Source organism: Botrytis porri (assembly GCF_014898465.1).
Source record: "Botrytis porri strain MUCL 3234 chromosome Unknown BPOR_003, whole genome shotgun sequence".
NCBI classification, from domain to species: Eukaryota; Fungi; Ascomycota; class Leotiomycetes; order Helotiales; family Sclerotiniaceae; genus Botrytis; species Botrytis porri.
Genome location: NW_024066077.1, coordinates 413,763 through 437,112, shown reverse-complemented (window position 1 = coordinate 437,112; position 23,350 = coordinate 413,763). Strand labels below are relative to the sequence as shown.

The following is a 23,350-nucleotide window of genomic DNA, read 5'->3' as shown; positions in this document are numbered from 1 at the left end:
CAAGCATCAATAGTAATGTTAATCATCAAATATATTGCTACCGAGTATCATTGTCATTATCACTATCCGTCCTCATTCTCATCATCACTCACGTACTGGGTCGCTTACCGAAGTAGGTAGGTAGGTAGGTAGGTCGGTTACTTTCCGAGTAGTTAACCGGAAAAGTATATTTCATTATCATTTCCATATCATTTCCATTTCCGTCTCGGCACATTCCTACAGAGTACAGTAGGTAGATACTGGATATTCATCTAACTACTCCTTCATTCGATTTCAAGTTATTTATAATCTTACATTCGAAGCTTAATTCGAAGCCATCCTCTTCTCGAAGGTTTCAAAGAAGCGAATGCAAAAGCTTTAATCCTTATTTAGATGCAAATGAACATTGTCTAACAGCAATAGGTATAATGAATCCTGTCCGTCGTCTATTAGGGAGGTCCCGTCAACAAGTCCTACCGAGACTTCGAGTCCAAATCGATTTGAGCATACCAATCAAGTATCTGAACAGAGTAGGTACCGGTAGGTATGTACTGGCCAGCTGTGGCTTGAGCTTACTAGGTAGTTAGAGCACGCCGTCCGAAGAAAAAAAGGGCCGGCAAACGCGCAATCACTTTTGATCTTCCCCCCTTTTTTATTCGAAAGCAATGACAGGGTTATGAAAATGTGTGCTTCCCATGTATTAATTATTATGTATTGGAGTGCAATCCAACAAGAACGACTGTAACTCAATTCGACTATGGTATATCAAAATTAATAAGTGACATCCCGCTACTCTCCATCAAATCAACATCTTGAAAGTTTGAATCGTCCATGGTAAAGAAAGGGAATTTCTATTTCCATCACAGTGACATCGGTACACAGCCTTCGGATCATCGAATATGCGATTGCGTGTCAGAGATGTCGAAACTTTTGGCAGTAGATCTACAACCTCTTGACTCTAAAATGTACTCAATCTCAGGTTCTCAGCCTCGTCATCTGGAAAAGGTGATACTCATACCTTGTGTCCCTAAGCCGTTTGTTGTGAAGCTCTGGCGCCACCCCCTGAATGAATCTTTTTGCTTCCCTTCCCCTTGTTCGTGTGCGAAGATCAAAAGTCACACCAAGAGATCTGTCAATGGCATCATCATCATTGGCCTTCTTGCCCCCCCCCCCCTTGTTCATTCACGATATCCTCAAATCTAAATCTAATTAATTGGTCCCATATTGACGTTCTCCAGAGGGGTAACAAAAGGGACCAAAGCTCAGTGTTGTAAATTGGCTCCTCCGGTGCTACTGTATGTATGATAATTTGATTGATTTACTTGAGAGATTAGTCGAATGTGCTGATCCGTTTCATGTATTTTCCTGTCAACGTCAATCCTTGTGTCTGCCACTGGATGGCTAGATAAATGTGGACTTTTGCGGATAGTCACCGCAAAAAGGTCGGTCTATGGAGTATACAGAGTATACATCGAACTAACTTTTTCCAAAGTTGTGGAGAAGTTCAACTTGTGAGCTTGTCTCAGAGATGAGATCCGGAAACGCTAATAGGCATGCTGATACGTTTATTGAGGATATTCCCAGTAATCTCATCTTCGCCTGAAGTTTACTTGCAACCGGTTTTCATTTGTATAAGACTTCATACCTTTTTCTATTGCCCACAATGTTTGGAGATCGGCGGATTATCCATGTTGATATTCATTTGCTGAAATTCTGACTCGAATGCTCTACCAAAAGATTGCAGTTTATAGGAATGGGAAGGGAACCAAGCTCCCAGGTGATTAGAGGGATTTCTGATCACAACGCCGGTAACATGCATGATGCTTCCCGAGGGGTTCTTGCATCGCGGTAAATAAACGGTGAACGGTGAAGGCGTACCACAGACGGGGAGAAGTTGGGGGAGAGTTTCTTGTCGATCCAGGAGAGGAACGGATGGGAACAGGAAGTAAGTATTCTGGAGGCTTGTTAAATATCTACTTTGCGAGTGCTCCATGTTGTGATACTCGGCCAAGACGTCCCCAGAGGTTGTGGAGAAGAAGATTATCCATCATGGAGTCAACAACATCCAAACCATCACAATCATAAGGTGATCGATCCCATTGGGAAGCTGCAAATAGATTAAAGTATTACAGACACTTCACTTGTGAGTGAGGGAGAGGCATGAAATACTGCCGTTTTCGATGTTTGATAAGTAGATGAAGTTTTGTGTTTCTTTTCATATTCTGTCCCAAGGTTCGAGAATCATTCTTTCCAGGGTAATAAAAGTGGTTGATGCCGGGACTAAACCAATAGATAAGCTTTTCATGATCCATGCTTCAGAATCCATTTTCATTTTCATTCTTATCATTATCATTATCCGTCTACCGGTCCAGAAGCGTTGCTCAATGAATGAATGAATGAATGTTCACAGATGAGAGAGGACGGGAACATTAGCCACCCTAGCTAGTTCAAAGAGGCACCTAATTAATTTGAGTTAAGCAAGTCGAATTTATCAATCCCCTTCGACCCTTTAATCCTTGTTCAAGGTACGTGGGCTATTTCACCCTCATTTCAACAACCCACCGCGTTTCTTCAATTGGTCTGTTCCATAATTTTCCCAACTGCTGTCATTTCATACCATACATACCTACCTATTGGCAGATCGAATACAAGGGAAGAGATACACCTAGCCACCTTTGACTTGACTCTTCTGATACGTTATTAAGACCTCTCATCCGCCTCTCTCTTTTCAAGAATCATCTCCAATCTATATCCAATTATACCCTCAGACACCCTTCAGACAAAATCCTAGAGACGTACACAATGGCCGATATGTATGTACCCCCTCATGATTGCAATTGACCTTGATCCCCTCATCCACCACGCCACAATCTGAGCAATAAATATTCCATTCATTGCATCTTTAAGCTAACGGGTTTTTGTAGCAACGTAGATGTTCTTGTTATTGGAGCTGGACCAACTGGTCTGGGAGCGGCAAAGCGTTTGAATCAACTTGTGAGTTTCATTCTCCCCGGCGATACACACCGCCAGCTTGGAGGAACCTTCTTACTGATCACAATCGCAGAATACTGCATCATGGATGATCATTGATTCGAATGAAACTCCTGGGGGACTTGCCTCGACAGATACTACTCCTGAGGGATTCGTAAGTTATTCCAAGATTCCATGGCGACTGTGGCAAACACAATTTTCTAACTTTCTTTTTACAGCTCTATGATGTTGGCGGACACGTTATTTTCTCACATTACAAATACTTTGACGACTGCATTGATGAGGCTTTGCCAAAAGAAGATGATTGGTACACACACGAGCGTGTCTCTTATGTCCGCTGCAAGAACCTCTGGGTCCCTTACCCATTCCAAAACAACATTTCCGTTCTGCCAAAGGAGGAACAAGTCAAGTGTGTTGATGGCATGGTTGATGCTGCATTAGCAGCTCGCACTGCCACTACCAAACCAAAGGATTTCGATGAGTGGATTGTTAGAAATATGGGTGAGGGAATCGCAAACTTGTTTATGAGACCCTACAATTACAAGGTCTGGGCAGTTCCAACCACTGATGTTTGTATTCCTAATTCACTCTACCACTCGAAACTATGCTAATGATTCAAAAGATGCAATGTGCATGGCTCGGTGAACGTGTCGCAGCTCCAGATGTGAAGACTGTCGTCAAGAACGTTATTCTCAACAAGACTGCTGGAAACTGGGGTCCTAACGCCACTTTCCGCTTCCCTGCTCGCGATGGTACTGGTGGTATTTGGATTGCAGTTGCCAAGACTTTGCCAAAGGAGAAGACCTTGTTTGGAGAGGAAGGAAAGGTTAAGAAAGTCAACGCCGATGCACACACTGTCACTCTATCCAGTGGCAAGACCATTGGCTACAAGAAGTTGATTACCACCATGGCTGTTGATCAACTTGTCGAACAAATGGAAGACAAGGCACTCATTACTTTGAGCAAGGATCTGTTCTACTCAACAACCCACGTTGTTGGTGTTGGAATTAGAGGAGAGCGACCAGAGAACATTGGAGACAAATGCTGGGTAAGTCCTTTTCCACTTTTTTGTCTCAATATTGTTTTCTGCCGGAAGCGGTGACCCCTCAATTCTTTTTTTATGGCTTAATCCCGAGTATCATCCGTTTCCACGTGCTGACACATTCCATAGCTCTACTTCCCAGAAGACGACTGCCCATTCTACAGAGCAACGATCTTCTCAAATTACTCCCCATACAACCAACCTGAGAAATCAGTCAAGCTTCCTACCTTATATCACGCAGATGGTAGCAAGCCAAAGTCTTCTGAGGCTCAAGAAGGTCCTTACTGGTCCATTATGTTGGAAATCTCCCAATCTACCAAGAAGGCAGTCGATGTTGAGAACATCCTTAGAGATTCCATTCAAGGTCTCATTAACACTGAGATGATCAAATCTACCGATGAGATTGTCTCCACTTATCACAGAGCTTTCGGTAAGAATCTTCCCCGACTTCATCTACATACCAACATAGACTAATCTTTACTATAGACCACGGGTACCCAACCCCATCCCTCGAGAGAGAAGGTGTCTTGACTCAACTCTTGCCAAAACTTCAAGAGAAAGACATCTATTCCAGAGGACGTTTCGGTTCATGGAGATACGAAGTTGGAAACCAAGATCACTCCTTCATGTTGGGTGTTGAGGCAGCTGACCATATTGTGAACGGAGCTGTTGAGCTCACTCTCAACTACCCAGATTTCGTTAACGGTCGAAAGAACACTGAGAGAAGACTCGTTGAAGGAGCTCAGGCTTTCCAAAACAAAGATTTACCTACACGTCTCGCCAACTAGATGTGTGTTTAGAAGTTTGAAAGAAGGATAGAGGAGTCGAGAGACCGGGAAGAGTCTACTCAAACTTACTGTATACCTCTAACCTTTAGTGAACTTGAAGAGGATGCATTTTAATGCACCTAGATTTGTCTGAAATCTGCTGGTTGGTGTTTGCTTATTGCGACTTAGATACACACATATGCGATTTGTACTCGTATACTAGTTCTGTTATTGAAAAATAGATAGCGAGGGTTTTATTTGAAGAGCTTGTTTATTTGCTAGCTACTTATTAGAAATAGATTCTAAACAGGAAGAATTTATATTTTATGATTTTTGTCTTGCTGATGCTTTGGTCATGATCGAAGGGCTGATCTTTCTTTTGATTTTTATGAGTTATTCTCATCGCATGCCCCTTCCCCCAGATTGCAGGCAAATTTACTCGTACTAGATTTTATAGATTAGGTATATGTACGATTTTTTGCGTGCGTTGGAAATAGAGTATGTGTGTAAATATAGAAAGAGTGTGGATAGATAATAAAATATGCTACAGGACATAAACCAACGCGAGTTCATTCATCCAAAAGACCCTAATAGGTAAATAAACAGAGAAAAAAAAATGAAACAAAGTAAACAACCGGAGTAGATACCGAATGAACTACGAGTATAATCGTATCCATCCTCCAAAACTACCGTTTCCTCCCACGCTATGCTTAACCAAATCACTCCCCTCCTCCTCCTCCCTCCTCCTCCCTCCTCCTCCCTTCTCATTCCATTATCCCAATCTCCACCCCCTCAACCTCAAATCGTCGCCCCCGACCCCGGAAACGAAGAAAACTGAAATTTCGACTGATCCACGTCCCTCAATTCGGGACACCCACCAATCTCCCCCAAAATGCCCTCGGTGGTCGACGACAAAATACCCAACGGTTCCGTGATATCGCTAAAGACGTTTTTCAAAAAGTCCGGCGCGGTCAATTGTGCGTTTTGGAGGAGGAAGCAGGCGAGATTGTTTCCTTCGAAGAGGGATTCCAGGTTGTAGACGCCGCTGGTGAGATCGGAGAAATCGACGCCGGTGAAGGAGTTGGTGGTGCCGGTGTTGCCGCCCACGGTGAGGGTGTTGGGGTATTCGGAGGCGCTTTTGGGAGGGGGAGGGGAGTTAGTTATGTTTCTTGGTGGTTGTGGGGGGAAGGAGAGGGGATGGGGGACATACAAATATAAAATATCTTCTGTTAAGCTTAGAATACCATATTCATCACCGATAGCTCGTCGTCCCCAACCAGGTGGAATACGTTCCCAACCATCTTTCTTTTCGAAATTTCCAGTCTCTCCCGTGACCCCAAAGAAACTCTTCAGATTGAATTGATCTAAGATCCCTTCAGGATGCTGCGCAGTATGATTTGCCATGAATCTGAAAATAAAACTCTGCGCCGCGTTACTGACCGCCATGCCCACAAAAGGACCATAGAAGAAATACGGATTCGTGCGGACGCTTCTCTCGAAAGTGATTTGGCGAAGCTGCGACATGACCCCAATGTCGTAATTCGCAGTCTCTTTATCTGGTTGCAAATCGAACATTTCTTGAAAATGAGGCATTTGAAGGACCCAGGCGTTGCCGTAGACGAAAAGGTCGCCGCGAGTGGGTGAGGTATCGCCTTCATATTTATTGTGTGAACCGATTAGACCTTGGGGGGAACCTAGTAGACCGAAAAGGTTGTCGAGGATATTTTGTCCTTGAGTGGGGCTTCCACCAATGCTCCAACCCGGATTAAGAGAGAGGGGGTTGCCGTCCATGACAAGGCCGTAGACAGTGAGAAATATAGCCAAATCTGCTCCCTTTTGGAAATCTTAGTATCAACCTAATTTTTTTGAAAGTGTAATCCATCTTACCATTCCAAATACTTCCTCATTAGCCTTTATCATTTGGGAAATGGTAGCAAATCCGTTGTGAGGTAGAAAGCCATGGTTCGCCAACGCGTTCAAGCCTGGGCAAGGACCTCGCTAATGAGACAATTAGAATCGATACTTTTGACTCACTATAGGATAGAAAATGCAGAGATCTGAAGTGTTGAGCATACCATATCTTTGGGGCCAGGAGGTACAAATGCATGCTCCCCGGATACATCTATAATTTGAGCAGCAGCATTGAAACCAGGTGAACTCCGTTTTGCACGTCTTTTTTCATATGCAGCTTTGGCTAAGGAAGCGATTTTTGAGTTCATAGCAGTTGCCTCGAAAGCTTTAGCAGGGAATGCGAGTGTTTGTATGGGTAGTATAGCTAAAGCAATGAATGCTAAGAATGTGAAATTAGATACCATTTTGTATATATAAGCAGGTGTACTTATGATTATTCAAGGGAAAAGAGTTTCATGCTTGATAGCAGAAAATGGGGGAAAAGAAGCAAGATCTTATACTGACGCAATCCCTTCAATCTACAACAATAAAAGTTACATGCATTGCTATTCCTTACTCTCTATAACCTTCACAATCGAAATTTACAGATAAATCGATATTTAGAATCCTATTTGCGTCACTCAATCAGCCAAATGAATAGTTTGTCACCCCAGAGCATAGGTTTGATAGAGATACTTCCCATTATTACGTTACCTCAACGCCGGGCCAGCCTTATCCTTCGCTGGACCCGAGAGAATCGGAAAGATGGCTATCCGCTTGAGAAAACATCGTACCAAAGCTGTAGCTACATCGAGGATTTGCAGTAATGACCTCATAGTCAAAATTGGTGCTACATCAAACCTCCATGAGCGTAGAGGGGGTGCGTCAATAAAGAAGAGCACGAGAAAATGTATGGATATCGATAGAGAGTTCGAAACATTTGGGAGCCCATAGTAATGGATTGAGACTTGGGTCAAAGGAAGTAGTAACGTGATGATGTTACACCCGGTGTTTGCCTCAAGCTGTGGCGCAAGCTTCTACTCTCCATGAAGAGTAAAAAAAAGTATGTGTTTCACCTGAATAACATCACGTAACACAGAAAATGGTGGTAGACCGCTTGGTGGGCGGAATACAGCCGTCGTGATACTTTTCTAACATTGTTTTGCCGGGGTATTGGAACGTGCGATGTGCCAATGTTTCAATGTCTCTCATCTGTGTTCCCATCTAATACTCCATTTCCAAACAATCATTCACTTCTAGTGCAAAAGGTAATCTCGATGATTTCGGGTTGGATGTATCCGAGTGTTAGTGTCTGATTAATTTGTCCGTCTGCTGGCTATTTGAAATAGGAATTTATATTGCTAACCCAACAAGCACGATTTGAACACGGCTGTGACGATGGCATTTTCAACCTCGACATAAGCTGTTCTCGTGCCATTGGACCTTGACGTGACCTATATTCGTGCAATCTACCCTTTCGATGCCCAGCCTCAAGGCCCAGATGATCATACATGTCGGATCGTCCTTTGCGGCCGGAAGATCGAAGTCAATCTTTCTTGAAGTGTCCTAGAAAATTCAGCTTACGCTCAATGCTGATCATGACTCGTCGGCTGCGCATACTTTCCCGTTACCTTACGAAGCGAAGATTGTTCTTGCTACCCTAGAAAGAGCAATGTAATGATAGAAAGGCTACGATCGACACATCAATGGTTTGGTAAGAAATTTCCAACGATGGATCTGCTCGCGCAAGTAGTGATTGTACTTTTGAAAATCATTCAGGAGCCTGCAGCATGAATGCCTCGCTTCCCCTGATTACTATGTTGCCAGATCGAGTTGTTGAAGAAGCCATGCCGTTTATCGGATTTTTGTCTGTCTGTCCGTGGCGTTCTTTATCTACCCTGAGCACCGCATCATCATCAGATTCAAGTTCGCCCACAATGCTTCCCTTCCACCGCGGTTCAGATGAATTTGGCACCAAGTTTGCATTTGATTCAATCGAACCAGGAACGGTATTGATGGATAGTACTTTCGTCAAATTATGAGAAAATCTCTGTATTTCCGGCTTCTCGGTCACTTTAGCGAGCAGAAGGGCTGCATATTGACGTTGAGAATTTGGTGTCTGGCTCAATGTCCTCACGAACATATCGAATGGGTCTTGACAAATGCCATATATTTCGTGTGGAATTTGTGATCCATAAACTTGCATAACGTCTACCATAGAGTTTCCAATCTCGAAAATCTTCTCGAAGATACCCATTCCATGGACTTCTATACTTGCGATGGGCACCGAGGATATTACACTCAGGAGAGAGTGAGCGATGTTTAGAGGATATCGAAAAGTCATGCTTTCATCGACGGCAGTGGAAGAGAGCAAGCCTTGACGCATCGAAGATTGCCAAACAATCAAGCGAAGCCATTGCTGGGTTACGAGAATATCCGCTTTCTGTATGGTAGTAAGGGACAAGTGAGAAGGGTGGGGAAGATTCAATTGTTGTTGAAGCGCTGTGTACGTTAGAGTCGAAACTGGCGCATCAGAGGCTTCGTTCCAAGAATCGACAAAGCTAGAGTCCAGCAGATGGTAAGATTGTACTAGATGCATAAACCCAGAGTGTATTTCTGGGCTTTCATAATCGTGTAGACTTGAGGGCAGAGCCGGTGTCTTCGAGAAGGTAAGAGGCTTGTGACGCAGAATCGCAAATGACCTAAGGCCAATTTAGAACCCCACATCCTTGGATAGGGTGGACTTACCTTTCTGTAACATATAGAATCCAAAATGTTCGTCTACGACACAATTCTTCAGCAGGGTGAAGGCCGGAATATTTATGCTCTTCATGCAAGCCTATATCTTGAGCCATTGTCATTGCTTCTCTCAAATAGTACCAAGATTTCCTGGACTGATTCAGCTCGAAAAATGCAGTCGATACAAAATATGATGATATAACCGCAGACAACGATTTATCTTCGATGAAATCATAAGCCTGTCGAATCATAATACACTCGTCAAGGAAGAATCTTCCAGCAACTTCCCACGAAGGTGGTCCTGGAGCCAATATGCTTTTACCAGACATATGGGTTGAAGTGATGGCACATAACGAGTAAAGAAGGTTTTTCTCGTGCATTTCCAATGGTCGATTTATTGAGGCTCGTAGAGTGGGCATATGCACTAGAGGCATAATTGGGTAAATGTGCTCAAGAAAAAGATCAAGGCATGTCGGGATTAGATACATGTAGCTAACACATGTGGGCCTAAATTGATCGGTCGTAAACATACTATTTGGCTCATCACTGGAGATGGTCGAGATGTCCGACATGATTGGATATCGTGCAGGTCTTCCCACATATGTTTGAGTGGCGGGAGAGCTAGCAATATCCGAAACCCAATGATCGATATCCACACTATAGCACATATCAGCTGGTGGACAATTGCCAACGGGATGGTATAGAGAGAAATTTCCCACGGGTCACAATCCACGTGACGAGACTTGGAATTTGACCATTCTCAAGCATTCCCTCAATACTTTCTCAGGTTTAACAATTCTTGCAACTTAAGACAATATAAGTTGCTTTAGGGCTACATGAAATTACTCACGAGCCTGGACCGGTACTGCTTCTTCCACCCGAGCCTGAGTCACGGACTTCCGCAAAGTTTTTGATATCCCCGCCATCTTGAGCTCTCAATTCATTGATTACTCTACCATTTCCACGTTTGGGCCCCCTTCTCTTCGGTATGTGCTCTCTTTTGCATGCTAATGATGCATTCCCGCATTGCTTACATGGGAAATTCCCATCACATCGTATCCCTTTGATTGGTCAATGCTCTGAACTCCTTTACTGCATCAAAAAGTGTGGGTATCTGCAAAAGACTTACTTCTTCTTCGACAATGATCACAAACTTTCCTCAGTGTCGATATACTTGTATACTCTGGAGGCATTCCAACTTTTTACTTTGTATCAAAGTCACCTTATGGTCATTGAGGGATGTTTGAGCATACAATTTGACGATAAAAGCTCAAAGTTCGGGGTTTGTAGGTTTGTCAGTCCGTTGACGTCCGTAAAAGCGGGGCAAATGAGCTAAGCCTTATATAGACTAGCCTAAATTGACTACAAGAGAAGTGGGATGTGTACTACGACGACATTGAAAAATCAATAGTCACAGACAGTATTTTATCTCATGAGACATGTTGCAAATGCTATGATGTACTTCGCCCTTTGAAAAGAGGCACCGATGCCTATACAAGAACACGAGTTAGTGCAACAACGATGGTATCCTCTAATCTAAACTCTCCTGTTTGTGAAGAGACTTTCACAGGTGCATATTTGATACTATATTTTCAGCAACGAAACCGTTGAAAACAACTCCAATTTCGAGATCCTAGCAGTTGAAATAGGTGACTGACAAGTCTCCTTCCGCAAAGTCTGAAGGCAAAGGTTGTTGAAGTGGCACTTGAATGTAGCCAGGCACAACATGTCAAGATCTTCTATGAACGTCATTTCTTGCGCCACCCTGGTGTCCCAAAGCCATCATTCTCGCTTCAGGGGTCGTTAGCTGGCTGTATGACTTAACGACATGATTTTGGAATGCGTGTACATATATATTGGTATGGTGTTTTCTGATCGCGATGGACACAAGGTAAGAGATAATACAGGTAATATTTAGAGGCAGGTGTCGTTTCTACGAGATGGCTCGAAAGTAGATACGATGAATTTGATCTGAGATGACTATAAAAACGACTGACTGTTCAATGGAGGTTCGATCATACAGATTTCTTCAAGTCATAATGACGATTCAATCCAAACTTCCAAACTTCAAATCAGTAAGTTGGCTTACATTGAGGCGTCATGAAACACAGTCAAAAGGCATCATGAATAAATCAATGCCTTCATAATTCTGGTCTCCCATGAGTTGATGAGAACAAGAGTTCATATGGGAATTTTGCTATTCTTCGACATTTGTACTTAGATTTACTGGCGAATTACTGAACAAATTCAAGTACAACGTTCACAAGTTAATCTTTCAGAAAGAAATAGAAACAATCAAACGCCTATACTAAGGAATCTTTCATATTCTTATTAGCCCTGTATTCTTTGGGAAACAGTCTGCAGCACCGCTTATCCTCATCTCCTTGATGTTCTCAAGATCATCGGCATCTTTCCAACGTATCCGGAAGACGACCGAGCCATCGAAGACTCAACTACACGCAAAGACCACACAGGCCCAACCAAGCCGAATTTTAGACTGTTGCATCTGAAATCTGGAACTGGAAACCAACAACTCTGTGCGGCGGTTCATATCGAGCACATAGATAGTGCAGCCACCAATGGTTATATCTGCTTATCCTATGTCTGGGGTACGGACATCTCCACAGAACACATCAAGATCGATGAGAACGAAATTTCTATCCATGCGAGCTTACTGACTAGTCTTCGGCACATCAGAAATCCGCATGACACGTTGGTACTTTGGGTTGATGCTCTGTACGTAGACCAAAATGATCCAGATGAGAAAGCTAGTCAAATAGCAAACCTAGGAGAAATATATTCGAGATGCTCACTTGTTTACAGATGGCTTGGAGCGCCACCCAATCACATTCCTACCACAGGGGATCCATTTCAATGGTTTCAACACTTTTCAGATAACAAGCAACATCATGAGATGGCTGGGTACCACAAAGCAAACTCTGTACGGATTCGTTTTGAAGAGAACAGTGAATTCAACGATCTTTGGGACAGATTCCTGCTGATAGCCAATAGCACCTGGTTCACACGAGTATGGACTGTTCAAGAGGCTGTTTTATCTCCCGACCATGTTTTGTGTTACGGGAATTGGCGGTCGAGTCTTGACAGGTTGATCTCGGCTCGAAGAAGTCGTAAATGTCATACTTTCAATGAAACACAATGCTGCAAGAATAACCTCGGAGTATTCCCCAGATCAAAAATCACAGCTCTCGAACATTTTTTCTTGCAGATTGAATTAATTGAAAGGCATAGGCAAGATTATTCGTTGCAAGATCACTCGCTCTATTGCCAGGATACGATACGAGCGTTTCCAGAATTAACACATCGCCCTTTCTTTGAAATTGTTCTGACATTCTCAAATCGAGTTTGTATGGAGCCGCGGAATAGAATATTCTCGGTTCTTGCTATGGCTCAATCATCGATCATGAAATCGTATCGGCCCAACTACAGCGCCAGATTGATCGATGTATACACAGAAGTCTTCAAACTGATGCTGTAAGATATTGGTAATGGTTATCGATGCATGATGGGACCTAAGTTCGGATCAGATCATTTTAACCTTCCCTCATGGGTTCCTGACCTTTCAGCCACCATACCGCTCGTGGAGATCGAAGCCGTGATACGAAGAATCTCATCATTCACATTGTATGAGGCTTCGGGTTCAAAATTCGGAAACTTTCAAATTCAAGGAGCAGAACTCTCAGTATCAGGACGGTGGGTCGACACCATTTCGACCATAGGTTTCTTGTTTCCGACTGACAATGTTTCAGCGGAGGTGCTGAAGAATATTCTAATGAATTGGAAAGCATTATGCGAAAAAATAGGAACCTGTAGAGAGGCTTCTCTTCGTATGGCTTTATCCGGTTTCATATGTGCTTCAAAGATAGATGACCGAGTGTCCCTAAATGGGCGTCGTTGTGGATGGAGACAAATCAAGACACACGATCTTCCTAGCATGGAAGAGTGGAGCCAGTTCTTGGGCGGAGATGTGTGGGCTTTACAAGAAGAATATAGAAGAGCAGTCGAGATAGCTAGCACGGGTCGTTGTTTCTACATCACAAAAACCGGGAAGATAGGACTTTGTTACCCGCATGTAAAGACTGGCGATCAGGTCTGGGTTTTGAAGAATTTCAACTCGCCTTTCGTATTGAGGAAAGTCGGAAGTGAAAGTAATAATACTCGGGTTTTCAGGTTTATTGGGGATTGTTATCTTGATGGGACTGTAGATGAAGAGGCCGTCAAAGCAACGAAGAAAGGAAGCTGTATCACCCTAGTTTGAAAAATTAGAACACTTACTTTATCATGGACTACACGTAGGAGAGAGAGATGAGTATGGTGTACATTACAGACAGTGAATAGGCAAAATTTGACTAAACATACATTCAAAGTTCAACTCTACTCATGCCTCGTGATTCATAAACATGACTCTTCGAATGTTTCTTTTGGCCAAGTCACACATCCATGTATTAGTAAAAGTAATCATCTCCATGAGGGTAAATGAACAAAATGAGTTCAAGCCCTCCTCTGCACTAGTATCAAATACCATCAAAACCCACAAAATCTTCATTTTGAAAGGTTATTCTGATGTCTGCATATCAGAAAAACACTTCTAGGTCTCAAATTGCATTTAAAGGGCACATCAAGTCATTCCGGATATCATAATCTTCGCCATCTTATCGCAACGGCGTCTTTCAAACGCTCAGAATCTTCTTAAGCAATTACATCATCAAGGTACTCACCATGTCCCCAGGCCTTTCTCACTCCGCTGCTAATGCAACGACACAAAAGTCTGCAACATCCACAACATATCAAACAGGCGTAGATTCCGCAAGACAGAAGAAAGCAGATCATTCGAAAGCGACAAAAAAGATACGACTTTCGAATGTAAGATTTAGGGTGGACGTACGCTTGAAGAGGGAATCAAGGGGATGAAAAACGGGACAGACATGGTTGTTCTTTATAAGCCAGCTAAGTAGGAGCAAAATTAGAAGATGACTGGAAAGCTATGGAAAGCAATGGGATGCGTGAAGACGAGGTGGTGTAGAGATTGTTTGTGAGTGGGTGGGTATTTGTGGATTCTAGCAACTCCACTGAGTTTCAAGGAGGAAAGACATCATCGCTTCCTTCAAACAAGCAGGAGGAATTATGAGCAAGATGCAGACTTTGTTGGAAATCATTCACGATAGCGATAAAAGTCATATTTTGTGGTAGCAAGGACGGAATCTCTGCGATCTATATACCTACCTCGTATAAATCATTGTAAGCTTCATACTGAGGTTTAAGTGAGTTATGTTTGATTCGCTTGTAAGGTGATACAGTTGGTATGATACAAAATTGAGCGGCACAAGTTGTGTCGCACAGCTTATGAGTGAAGACTTCTTTTGGCTATGATAGACTTGTCTCTCTCGATATCCCTTGATATCCAGCCGTTGAAAGCGACACCGAATTTCTCGCATTCATCGAATACCAAAATTCCAACAATAGTAATTGTCTATCCTCGAGTATCTGCCACAGAATTAATTTACTGCTAGGATTTGAACCGAACTTCCATTTATCATCCAAAATAAGCACAGTACACTCGTACCATTCACAGGTAAGATACTGATTACACTCGAGCTAAATTTCATACATGATACACCAAAATCAGATTCACAGATAACCTCCCTCTCTAGATTGAATGACATCGAAAGCGGGGATTTCAAATGAGTTCATGCCAATTGTATCACAATTGTTCATTCCGCAAGGGAAGATCACCCGCAATTTAGCTACAGAATATTCCATCTCGTATCTACAATATGTAGATCAACTTACCATTTCCCTTTCCACGCCATCGCAAAACAATTTCTCCATCTCCCTCATCCCCAAAAAATCAAGGGACCAAAATCTAGACTCATCAGCTCGTGTTCGCGACCCACTGATTTCCATCGTGTCCCTACAATGTGGAGTCGTCGTCTCGGTACTTACGACGTTTCGTAAACATGAAACTTACATTTCTGAATCCGATCCACTGATCTACACACACACTTAAATCTCAATGAGAATTTGAGACAAGAAGGGCAAATCAACCTTGTTTGATGATATACTCATCTACCGGTGTACGTAGGGTTTTCGGAGAGATTGAGAGACATTTTTTTCCACCCTATATGTGATTACTTGGCGTAGATCTGATCTCATGGGTATTTGTAAGCTTTGTGGTAGAAGGCGCGCGTCTGTGGAGAAGAAGGTTTGGGATAGAAGATTTGGCGTTCCAGAAGATTTAGAAAAGTATGTTTGATGAGCGGATGTTTCCAATTTGGTAATTCGAGGAGATCATTTGAAACTGAGGTCTTATGTTTGGAGATCTCGTCATTTGAACCTTCCGAATAGAATTAGAATGTTTCCGAGTACAACATTTAGTTTGACAGGTGAAGACTACTTGATGTACGCCGGAGTGAAAGGGGCCTCGCTTAATTGAGCAGAAAATACATTCCCCACGACCTACCGTTCTTAGAGGACATCAATGTTGTAGTGCAAACTTGAAGCTTTGAACTACACGTGTTTTACATGGTGTTTTCATGCTGCGCGCTACGATGTGCAAGTCTCATGTTGTGTACATAAAAAGCGGAAGTTTGAAGATTCGTGTCATTTTTTCCGTCGGGAGATTGTCGCCGAAGAAAGGCACGTCGCCGTTCGGAAATTGAACTTGCAGTAAGTAGTACTTGGAGTACATGAAGATGTTGGTGATGGGAGGGTAACATGGACATGTTGTCGCATCAACACCTACAAGAACTTTTGAATGTAGTAATTGCAACGTGCCTATCCTATCAATAGATACCGCAAAATTTCCGGGCAGACGTAGGTCAAATTATAGGATCAAGATACCTGCCTGTAATTGGTATCATGTATCTGGACTGTCTATGGACAATACTTTTGTGACGGGTAATATTGGGTCGCCAAGACTTGTCTCTCGTCCCGATATGTATGCAGCTATCTTCCGTTTCGAGTGTTACCGAAAGGGCCGAAGAATCTTGATACTATCCCGTTCCAGAATGCATCCTCCCATACGCACTTGAATTTACATGTGGTTAAGATCCTATTGAAAGATGCATCACCTCATTTCAACTCTAGATGTCCTTGGTCATGTGCAATCCAGTAGCATTCGCATACACGATCAAATTTCCTTTTCCAAACCGTACCTGCAGTTATTCACAGAATGCAATCAAAAAACATATTAAACAACGATATGAATTCGTCACAATTTACCGCTTTGAGATGAGCCGTCACTTAATTCGAAACACGATCTCCACTAGACCCCACGCGCAAATCGGGTAATCTCTCACAATCTAATCTAACAAACCTTGTGCTAGACAAGGATCTGCAGCCCTGCCGAACACGTCCATTGCCCAATCTCTCGGATCATCTCCGTTTGAGAAACGCCAGGCCTAAAAGGGGGTAAAGAGCGATAAAAGTGATCTTGTTTTGATTTCGTGATTTCTGAGGCACGCCTGGAATTGGTTATGGGAAATCATTTGGGTAGCTTGTGGCTTGAAGTTATGTAAAGTTCAATCTATATGCTACAAGACCTTGTACTAATCGGGATATTTATTCTCCAATTGGGATGTTTGTTATAGTGCTTTGCTTACCTTTTTAAAATTATATAGATTGAACATAACACGGCTGGTAATATTCGATGAAGAAAGAAAGTTTCCAGTCAATACAAAAACAGCATAGGTGATAATGTGTAGATCCTTGAGTAGCCATGAGGAAAAGACTAGAGATCCATGCTCTTGCACCGCCGTGGTATTCATACTGTAGCAAAGCACGTTGATCGATCAACTCTGGAACGGATTTCCTGATGAGGATAGGGATCCATGGTAGCATCCCGAAAGTGAAGGTTCCACGATGCACGAAATTGCAGAACCCTGTTAACAAGGCTAATTCGAGCCAGGAGACCTTTAGAATTGACAGTGCAGGTCGAGACCATGATCGAAGATTAGCAGATTGCAAGCTTGGCAGAATTCCGTTCTTATCGTCTTACCCCTCTTCTAATCCATCGCTAGGTAGGGAGAAAGCAATGGGATGAGTTTCCATACTTTGTATCGACTCTAACTCGCGCGAGGCTTGATTCGTTAGAACATGCATTGTACCTGGTCTGTAGCCATCCTCTTTCCTCTTTCCTGTCCGCATGATACTTAAAGGTATCTGTACGCGCCCATCGATGTATAAACTACTGCACAACCATGTTGCTTTCTAACTTTGTGAAGATTGTAATTACATACACTTTAGCTCAACAAAGTTTAATATACAGGCCGTGCTAATCCCTGCTTACCATTTCCGCGCTGACCATGGTTCGGATTCCTGCGCGCTGAAACACGCATAATTGTATTCGTTATGTCTCAACTGTTGAGCTCCAGCCTGCCAGTCAAAACTTGCGGCTCTTATTAAACATAGGTATCAACGAGCATTTCCTCTACCAGGTCCAAACCAGGATAAAAGTGCGCGTTTTTGGTTGAAGTGGCTGACTGAGGAAGAAGTAAGTTTTTCCTGCCTTCATTAGGCTCCATGACGCACTTGGCACGATTCTTGACGCCTGAACACTTTGAATTGGGAAAGTTGGAACGAAGGATTCTTGAGAAATTGCTTATTTAAATTTGATTTCTCATCTGGGGTGATTTCCCTTTGTCAAAGATATTCTTGACACAATATGCAGGCCGACCCCGTAGGCCATAGGTCCTTTTTTGGTACCTGACTACCTATGATTGATTTCCCACGCACCTCAATCTCCAAACTTGAGACCTAAACCTTATATACCTGCCCGAATTGGGATATACATCCACCACAAGATTAAGAACAGAAATAAGTATGTACATGTAATTTTGAACCAGCCCTGTGAATTCCAGTGCCGGGTTTGAAGAAAAATAGTGCTGCTGAGGCACGCAACAAAAAGTTTAAAGATAAAAAAGAAGAGGAGAAGGGTTCAAAGATACAAGAATTGAATTCCCTGTCAACGGGCAATAAAAATGATATACAGAATGTAAATATGCTCTAGAAAAGAGTTCGGTGCGCAGAAGGTAAGGTGTAAAGTCAATGTCAATGTCAAAGTTAAAAGGTGCGCAAAGTGATGGGTATCTTCTAAACAATCAATATCGAAGCGAAGAATAGAAGAGAAATTGAACATCTGTATATGGGCAAAGCATATTTGATGGTGGATGAATAGAAAAGTTGTAAAATAGGTAGTCTTGTGGCTTTGGGGAAATTCGTTGGCGAAGAATATGTCCGTCTAAGTAAATGATCGGCAGTTCTCTGAAACGTGTTTAATTTCTTCCATCGGTTCGCTTGCCCGAACATCGTGCCTCGTCTCCTTCCATGGTCCTTTCTTCGCGTCCAATCTCCGATAGTCCAGAGTAGTGACGATCTCGGTCTCGCTGAGACTGGCTTTGTTGACTTTGGGTTTGAGAGTGCGCGCGTGGTCTAGAATCGCTTTGTTCGAGCAAAGATGACACAGTGTTCGAGCCGCCTGAATGCCTACGTGGTTCTGCAGGCATCGAAGCTTGCTCTTGATTCTGTGAGTGAGCTGGTGAAGTTAGGCTTTGAGTGCTGAAACTGCTTTCAGTGTGTCTATGGCGACTCGAAGGGCGACCGTATGAATCAGCCCCACGGGCTGAAACGTCGCTTCGGTTCCTTGAATGCCCGCGGCGTCTGCTTGATGGCGTACCCGACACCGAAGACCCTGTTTGTGAGAACGAAGGGGAAGTATATTGTGGCAATGATGTTGGATGCGGGGCTGGTTGTTGCGGCCCTGTCGCTTTTCGTTTCTTTGGTGAAGAAACATGGTCTAGTCAAATTATTAGTACAATGAATGAAAGAAGATTTACAAGAGCTTGCCTGAGGGTGTCGGAGGCTGATGGGTGCTGCTCGTACCTGCTTGTGATGTGGGTGGTTGCCAATGATGAAAGTAAATTGAAGGGGAAGATTGAGGCTCATGTTGCTGCTGAGCGCTTTGCGATTGTGCTAATGGATGACCAGATTGTCCTGGTAATACTTGCATATTAGAAGCTGTTGGAGGTGGCTGGGTGAGCATTTCCCCTGTATTTAATCTTGGGAGCTGAGAATTTGCAGTCGCTCTAGCTAGGGATCCTGCTGTCTGCCTAGATCTTGAGGCTGGGGACATTTGATAATTAGGAAGAAATCCTGGGCCCGTAGGTCCTATAGGTGTTGAGGGTAAAGTGACAGGCACTGGATGTTGACTTCCAAATGCCGACCGAGAGTCACCACGCTGCAGTTGTTCTGGTGAAGTATGCTGACTTTGCCCAGGCATTAATTGCTGTTGGACTTGGTGCTGTTGCAGCTGATGTGCTTGAGCCATGTAGTGTTGGGCCCATTCTAAGCTAGCGTTAGGTAAATTTCCACCACCCATTCCAGCAAACACCATGGGAATCATGTACGGGGGAATTCCTCCCGCCAGGGACATTCGTAGCATGTCTTGCTCAATTTTTCTTTGCTCCAACCTCAGTGATTCTTGCCTCGTTTTCTCTTCCTCTTGCTTCCGTTTATCCTCTTCGGCCTTTGCTTGAAGCCAATTTCTCATTGACTCTTCAGCGCCTTGCCATTGTTGAGGTGGAGCTGGTAACTGTAAAGGTCCCGTTGGCTGATTCAATGCCGGGACTACTTGCTGCGGGGGTTGTGGTGGTTGTGGTAATGTCATGGGGGGTAATCCACGATGAGGAGTGGACATGTTTGTTGTTTTTGTAAGTGCTAAAGAAGGAAGAGATTGTGATGGTGTTGGTAAAGAGACTGAAGAGCTAGTAGTTGTCACCGCCGGGGGGAAACGGGAGCTAGATGGTGGTGTTGGTGGAGAATAGTCATGAAAAGACTTGTAGCCGTGATGGACTGGCTGTTTAATCGTGAGTAACATGTCGGAAATAGGCATTCACTGAAGCCAAAAGAAGGGAATAAAAATGTGTGTGAAAGAAAAAGCACCTTTAAAGTGATAACGGCGAGGTGGAAATAGGCAGATGCTAGCAAATGGACCAGTCGAACTTTTATGTAGAACCAGAATCACCCCCCACACTTCTCACCCATAATTGCCAACTCGTACGTTGTAATTGAATGTCTAGGTTCAGCCGTGAGTGTCAAGTACTCCAGGTGAATCCGGGATTCGGGATGCTAGAAACCTGTGGGACTGTGGAGCTTAATCTGGGTTCGCGAATCACAGGGCTACGAGCATCGACTCTAGATCTGGAAGTTGACAGAAAGGTTCGTTGACTGCAGGGAAGATCGTCAGGGAAAAAGCTGGTGTGTACACAAAAGTTGTGTGCTTGTCAAAAAGAAGTACAAGATCGACTACCTGTGAGCCAGAAGAACGGAGCGGAGAGGCAAGCGTTGAAGAATGATCCCACTAAACGCTCGGTACGGATGGTGATAACAGCCTTGGAATAGGCAAGTGAAATTGCCGTTGAGCTCGAGATTGTTTGTATAGTGCGGAATAAAAAATAAGCAGGGGTAGGTCGAGGTCCGATATTACAAACAGCGAAGATGGTGGGGCAAGTGGAAATATCGCTTTTCGAGTTTACTGTTTTGATTTTCCGTGTCTGTATAGGGTAATAACAAGGCTCTTAATGTACTAAATGAACAAGCTCCCGATCTTTTTTATGATGCGGATGGAATGATGTCTTGTCCGAAATGGCAGTGGTAGACCATGAAGATGGGCGTGTGAGAGCAAGGTGCTTGTATTGCTGGTTCACCAAGGCATCTTGGATTACAAAGCGTAATGTGCCAATGGTCGATTAGCAGCTAGGTTCTGGATCCCGAGGCCTGGGGCTGAGATTGGGGTGGAGACGAAGTAGCGGAGTATCTTTATGGGCTGGGGAGGTTATCCATAGGGCCACAGAAGAAGCAGTCGAATGCATCAATGGAAGCTTATGCCTGCCAAGGCTAGGGTCCTAAATGGTCAGAGCCCATTTCGGGTGCTCGAGGGACTGTGTTCCTGATGAGGGAATTGAGTAATCACAGCATTACGGATATATGTAAGCTAAAAGTTGGCAAGGAGGAAATTTCCTCACATTTTAGAGTGATCAACCACTTACCCAATACAGTATACGTATGACTAGGCTGCGTGTTCGCTGGTTGAAGGAGGGGCTACTCAAAGCGCGATCACCTACCTCAAGGTTCGCAGGGATAAAGGGTTGTGGGAGGTGGGAGGTGCAAGGTCTGTCATCCATTTGAAGTGCGCAATCATATCCAGGATGAAGGTTCTTCACATCACTGGCATTTCAAAACGTAGTTGGTTGGTCTAAATGTTTTAGTGCCCATATGTCAGGTCGCCCCATACTCGATACAATTGCGAGACTGACTTAGCTTCCACATCAATCTCTTACCTTGTATGATTTACAGCTTTAGGGTATCTATAATCAGGCTTTGATTGGTTGTCTTGAAAGATCTGTATTGATCTTTCATCGGTGGTCGTTAAATCCTGTCTTTGAAACACAAGGCAGATCATCAAATTCGACCGGGCCGGGTCTGGACCAACCAAATAGGGTCTCGCTTCAAAGAAGCATCGAATTTTCGCTAAGCTCCGTTATGAAAGGACCACTTCATCTCCCAGATAATCAAATCTGACCTGATAATGATGATGGCGATGGAATATCATTTTGTCACTTGTGCTCATTCCAGGATTTGTGAAGAGATTAACCACTGTAGTAGGCGAAACCTTAATACCTCGGTATTTACCAACTTTGTCCAGAGCTTGTCACTTAATACTTGATGAGGAGTTAGGAGCTATAAGCCTTTCAGGTTAGTAGTTGGACATCAGAGAAGAGACTTCTAATTACCAAAATGTGGAGAATTCTTATTTTCCGACAATGCACTGTTCTGTTTTGTGATATGCCAGAACTGTAGGTTCTTGAGTCTCCATTGATTGGCAATCTCTTTATAGTGAAATGGTCAGAGCTTGTTAGTTGGGGGATACCGCGTCAACACATAGCGAAAGACTGGTGGGTATCAAAGCTTCGATGCTCGTGTTACTCGATTTCAAGATTTGTTTTCCATTCTAGTATATCTGGATACCTGGTACCTGGTAAGTTCCTGTCGAATCTTCCTTAATAGGCACGGTTGAGCTCCCGAGGTCGGCGTTAGATTCAGCTGGTTGCATGAAGTAGGGATTTTTAGGCTTCTATTGTTTCCTTTTTGTTTCTAGTGGTAATCATCATTGGCAGGGAAACAACAGCGCGTGGGATTGTTGCATATGATTGCATGCAAAGTAATTGCGAAATACAGTAACCAACCCGATTGTCCTCGACGCAATCAATTTCTCCGAACGGACAGCATCTCAAAGCATCATTAAATTTTAGAAGATCACGGGTGCCGTGGCTTGGCGCCTGCCAACTTTGTAAGAGATGAAGGGGCGTCGGGTAATTTTTGGTGCTGAAGCTTGATGCAACATCCCCGAAATGCTACGTAGGTACTGGTTAGCTTACTAGCTTTGTGATGCCATCTATATCTTTGCCTTCGAGATTTTTCATGTGTGCATGTGTTGATATTAAATCAATCAAATTAATTTCTACACCGTTGGTTCAAGAGAGACATGAATAGAAAAAGGGGTGAGGCGGTGTGTAGTTGTGGAAAAACCGATGTGTTTTCGAAAGAAAATAGCATGTCCTTACGATTACAACACCTTGAACTCCATCCAAGTATAATAAAACAATTCATTCTATCGATCTTGAATGTTCGAGAATATTCTTCTCATGACGCATTTTGGGGGGCTAATCTCAAACATTACCAAAGTATTTTGAATGTGTAAAATGAATGACCGAAACTTCGGAAGTTACCGAAACCAGAACTAATTTGGAGTTTTAACGAGCTCTGTTATGATATTATTATAAAGCATTAAAGTTTGAAGTCTATCAAATTACTTCAGGTTTTAGGAAGATTTTCAAATCGAGACATTAGAGGTTCTCAAACACCCGTT

The 23,350-nt window shown here is 43.3% G+C and overlaps 6 protein-coding genes across 7 annotated transcripts; 3 read left to right on the top strand and 3 right to left on the bottom strand.

Annotated features, from left to right (window-relative positions):
* Positions 1-2,781: 2,781 nt before the first annotated feature.
* EAF01_002222 (uncharacterized protein) lies at positions 2,782-4,800 on the top strand (the record flags this gene model as incomplete). Its single annotated transcript, XM_038910474.1, has 7 exons — positions 2,782-2,792; positions 2,904-2,973; positions 3,044-3,124; positions 3,189-3,539; positions 3,593-4,018; positions 4,142-4,442; positions 4,499-4,800. The coding sequence occupies 7 exons, from the start codon at positions 2,782-2,784 to the stop codon at positions 4,798-4,800; spliced, it is 1,542 nt and encodes a 513-aa protein (XP_038773396.1).
* A 777-nt stretch (positions 4,801-5,577) lies between these two features.
* On the bottom strand, positions 5,578-7,318 carry EAF01_002221 (uncharacterized protein; the record flags this gene model as incomplete). 2 transcript variants are annotated; one of them, XM_038910473.1, is made up of 5 exons in its annotated part: positions 7,195-7,318; positions 6,855-7,069; positions 6,667-6,777; positions 5,990-6,612; positions 5,578-5,914 (listed from the first exon to the last, which is right to left on the bottom strand). In XM_038910473.1, the coding sequence occupies exons 2-5, from the start codon at positions 6,996-6,998 to the stop codon at positions 5,578-5,580; spliced, it is 1,215 nt and encodes a 404-aa protein (XP_038773395.1). In that variant the 5' UTR covers positions 6,999-7,069; positions 7,195-7,318. The 2 variants fall into 2 exon arrangements, with proteins under 2 accessions (XP_038773395.1, XP_038773394.1); XM_038910472.1 differs by having other exon boundaries at positions 6,855-7,318.
* A 1,122-nt stretch (positions 7,319-8,440) lies between these two features.
* Positions 8,441-10,659, bottom strand: EAF01_002220 (uncharacterized protein; the record flags this gene model as incomplete). Its single annotated transcript, XM_038910471.1, has 4 exons — positions 10,538-10,659; positions 10,259-10,469; positions 9,418-10,065; positions 8,441-9,371 (listed from the first exon to the last, which is right to left on the bottom strand). The coding sequence occupies exons 1-4, from the start codon at positions 10,599-10,601 to the stop codon at positions 8,441-8,443; spliced, it is 1,854 nt and encodes a 617-aa protein (XP_038773393.1). The 5' UTR covers positions 10,602-10,659.
* Positions 10,660-10,841: 182 nt separating this feature from the next.
* On the top strand, positions 10,842-13,684 carry EAF01_002219 (uncharacterized protein; the record flags this gene model as incomplete). The annotated part of the gene is made up of 3 exons (XM_038910470.1): positions 10,842-11,483; positions 11,744-12,536; positions 12,906-13,684. The coding sequence occupies exons 1-3, from the start codon at positions 11,385-11,387 to the stop codon at positions 13,682-13,684; spliced, it is 1,671 nt and encodes a 556-aa protein (XP_038773392.1). The 5' UTR covers positions 10,842-11,384.
* A 461-nt stretch (positions 13,685-14,145) lies between these two features.
* Positions 14,146-14,381, top strand: EAF01_002218 (uncharacterized protein; the record flags this gene model as incomplete). The annotated part of the gene is given in 2 exon segments (XM_038910469.1): positions 14,146-14,289; positions 14,301-14,381. The coding sequence occupies 2 exon segments, from the start codon at positions 14,146-14,148 to the stop codon at positions 14,379-14,381; spliced, it is 225 nt and encodes a 74-aa protein (XP_038773391.1).
* A 4,317-nt stretch (positions 14,382-18,698) lies between these two features.
* On the bottom strand, positions 18,699-20,299 carry EAF01_002217 (uncharacterized protein; the record flags this gene model as incomplete). Its single annotated transcript, XM_038910468.1, has 2 exons — positions 18,699-19,219; positions 19,270-20,299. 2 exons carry the CDS (start codon positions 20,297-20,299, stop codon positions 18,699-18,701), a joined length of 1,551 nt encoding a protein of 516 aa, XP_038773390.1.
* Between the last annotated feature and the right edge of the window lie 3,051 nt (positions 20,300-23,350).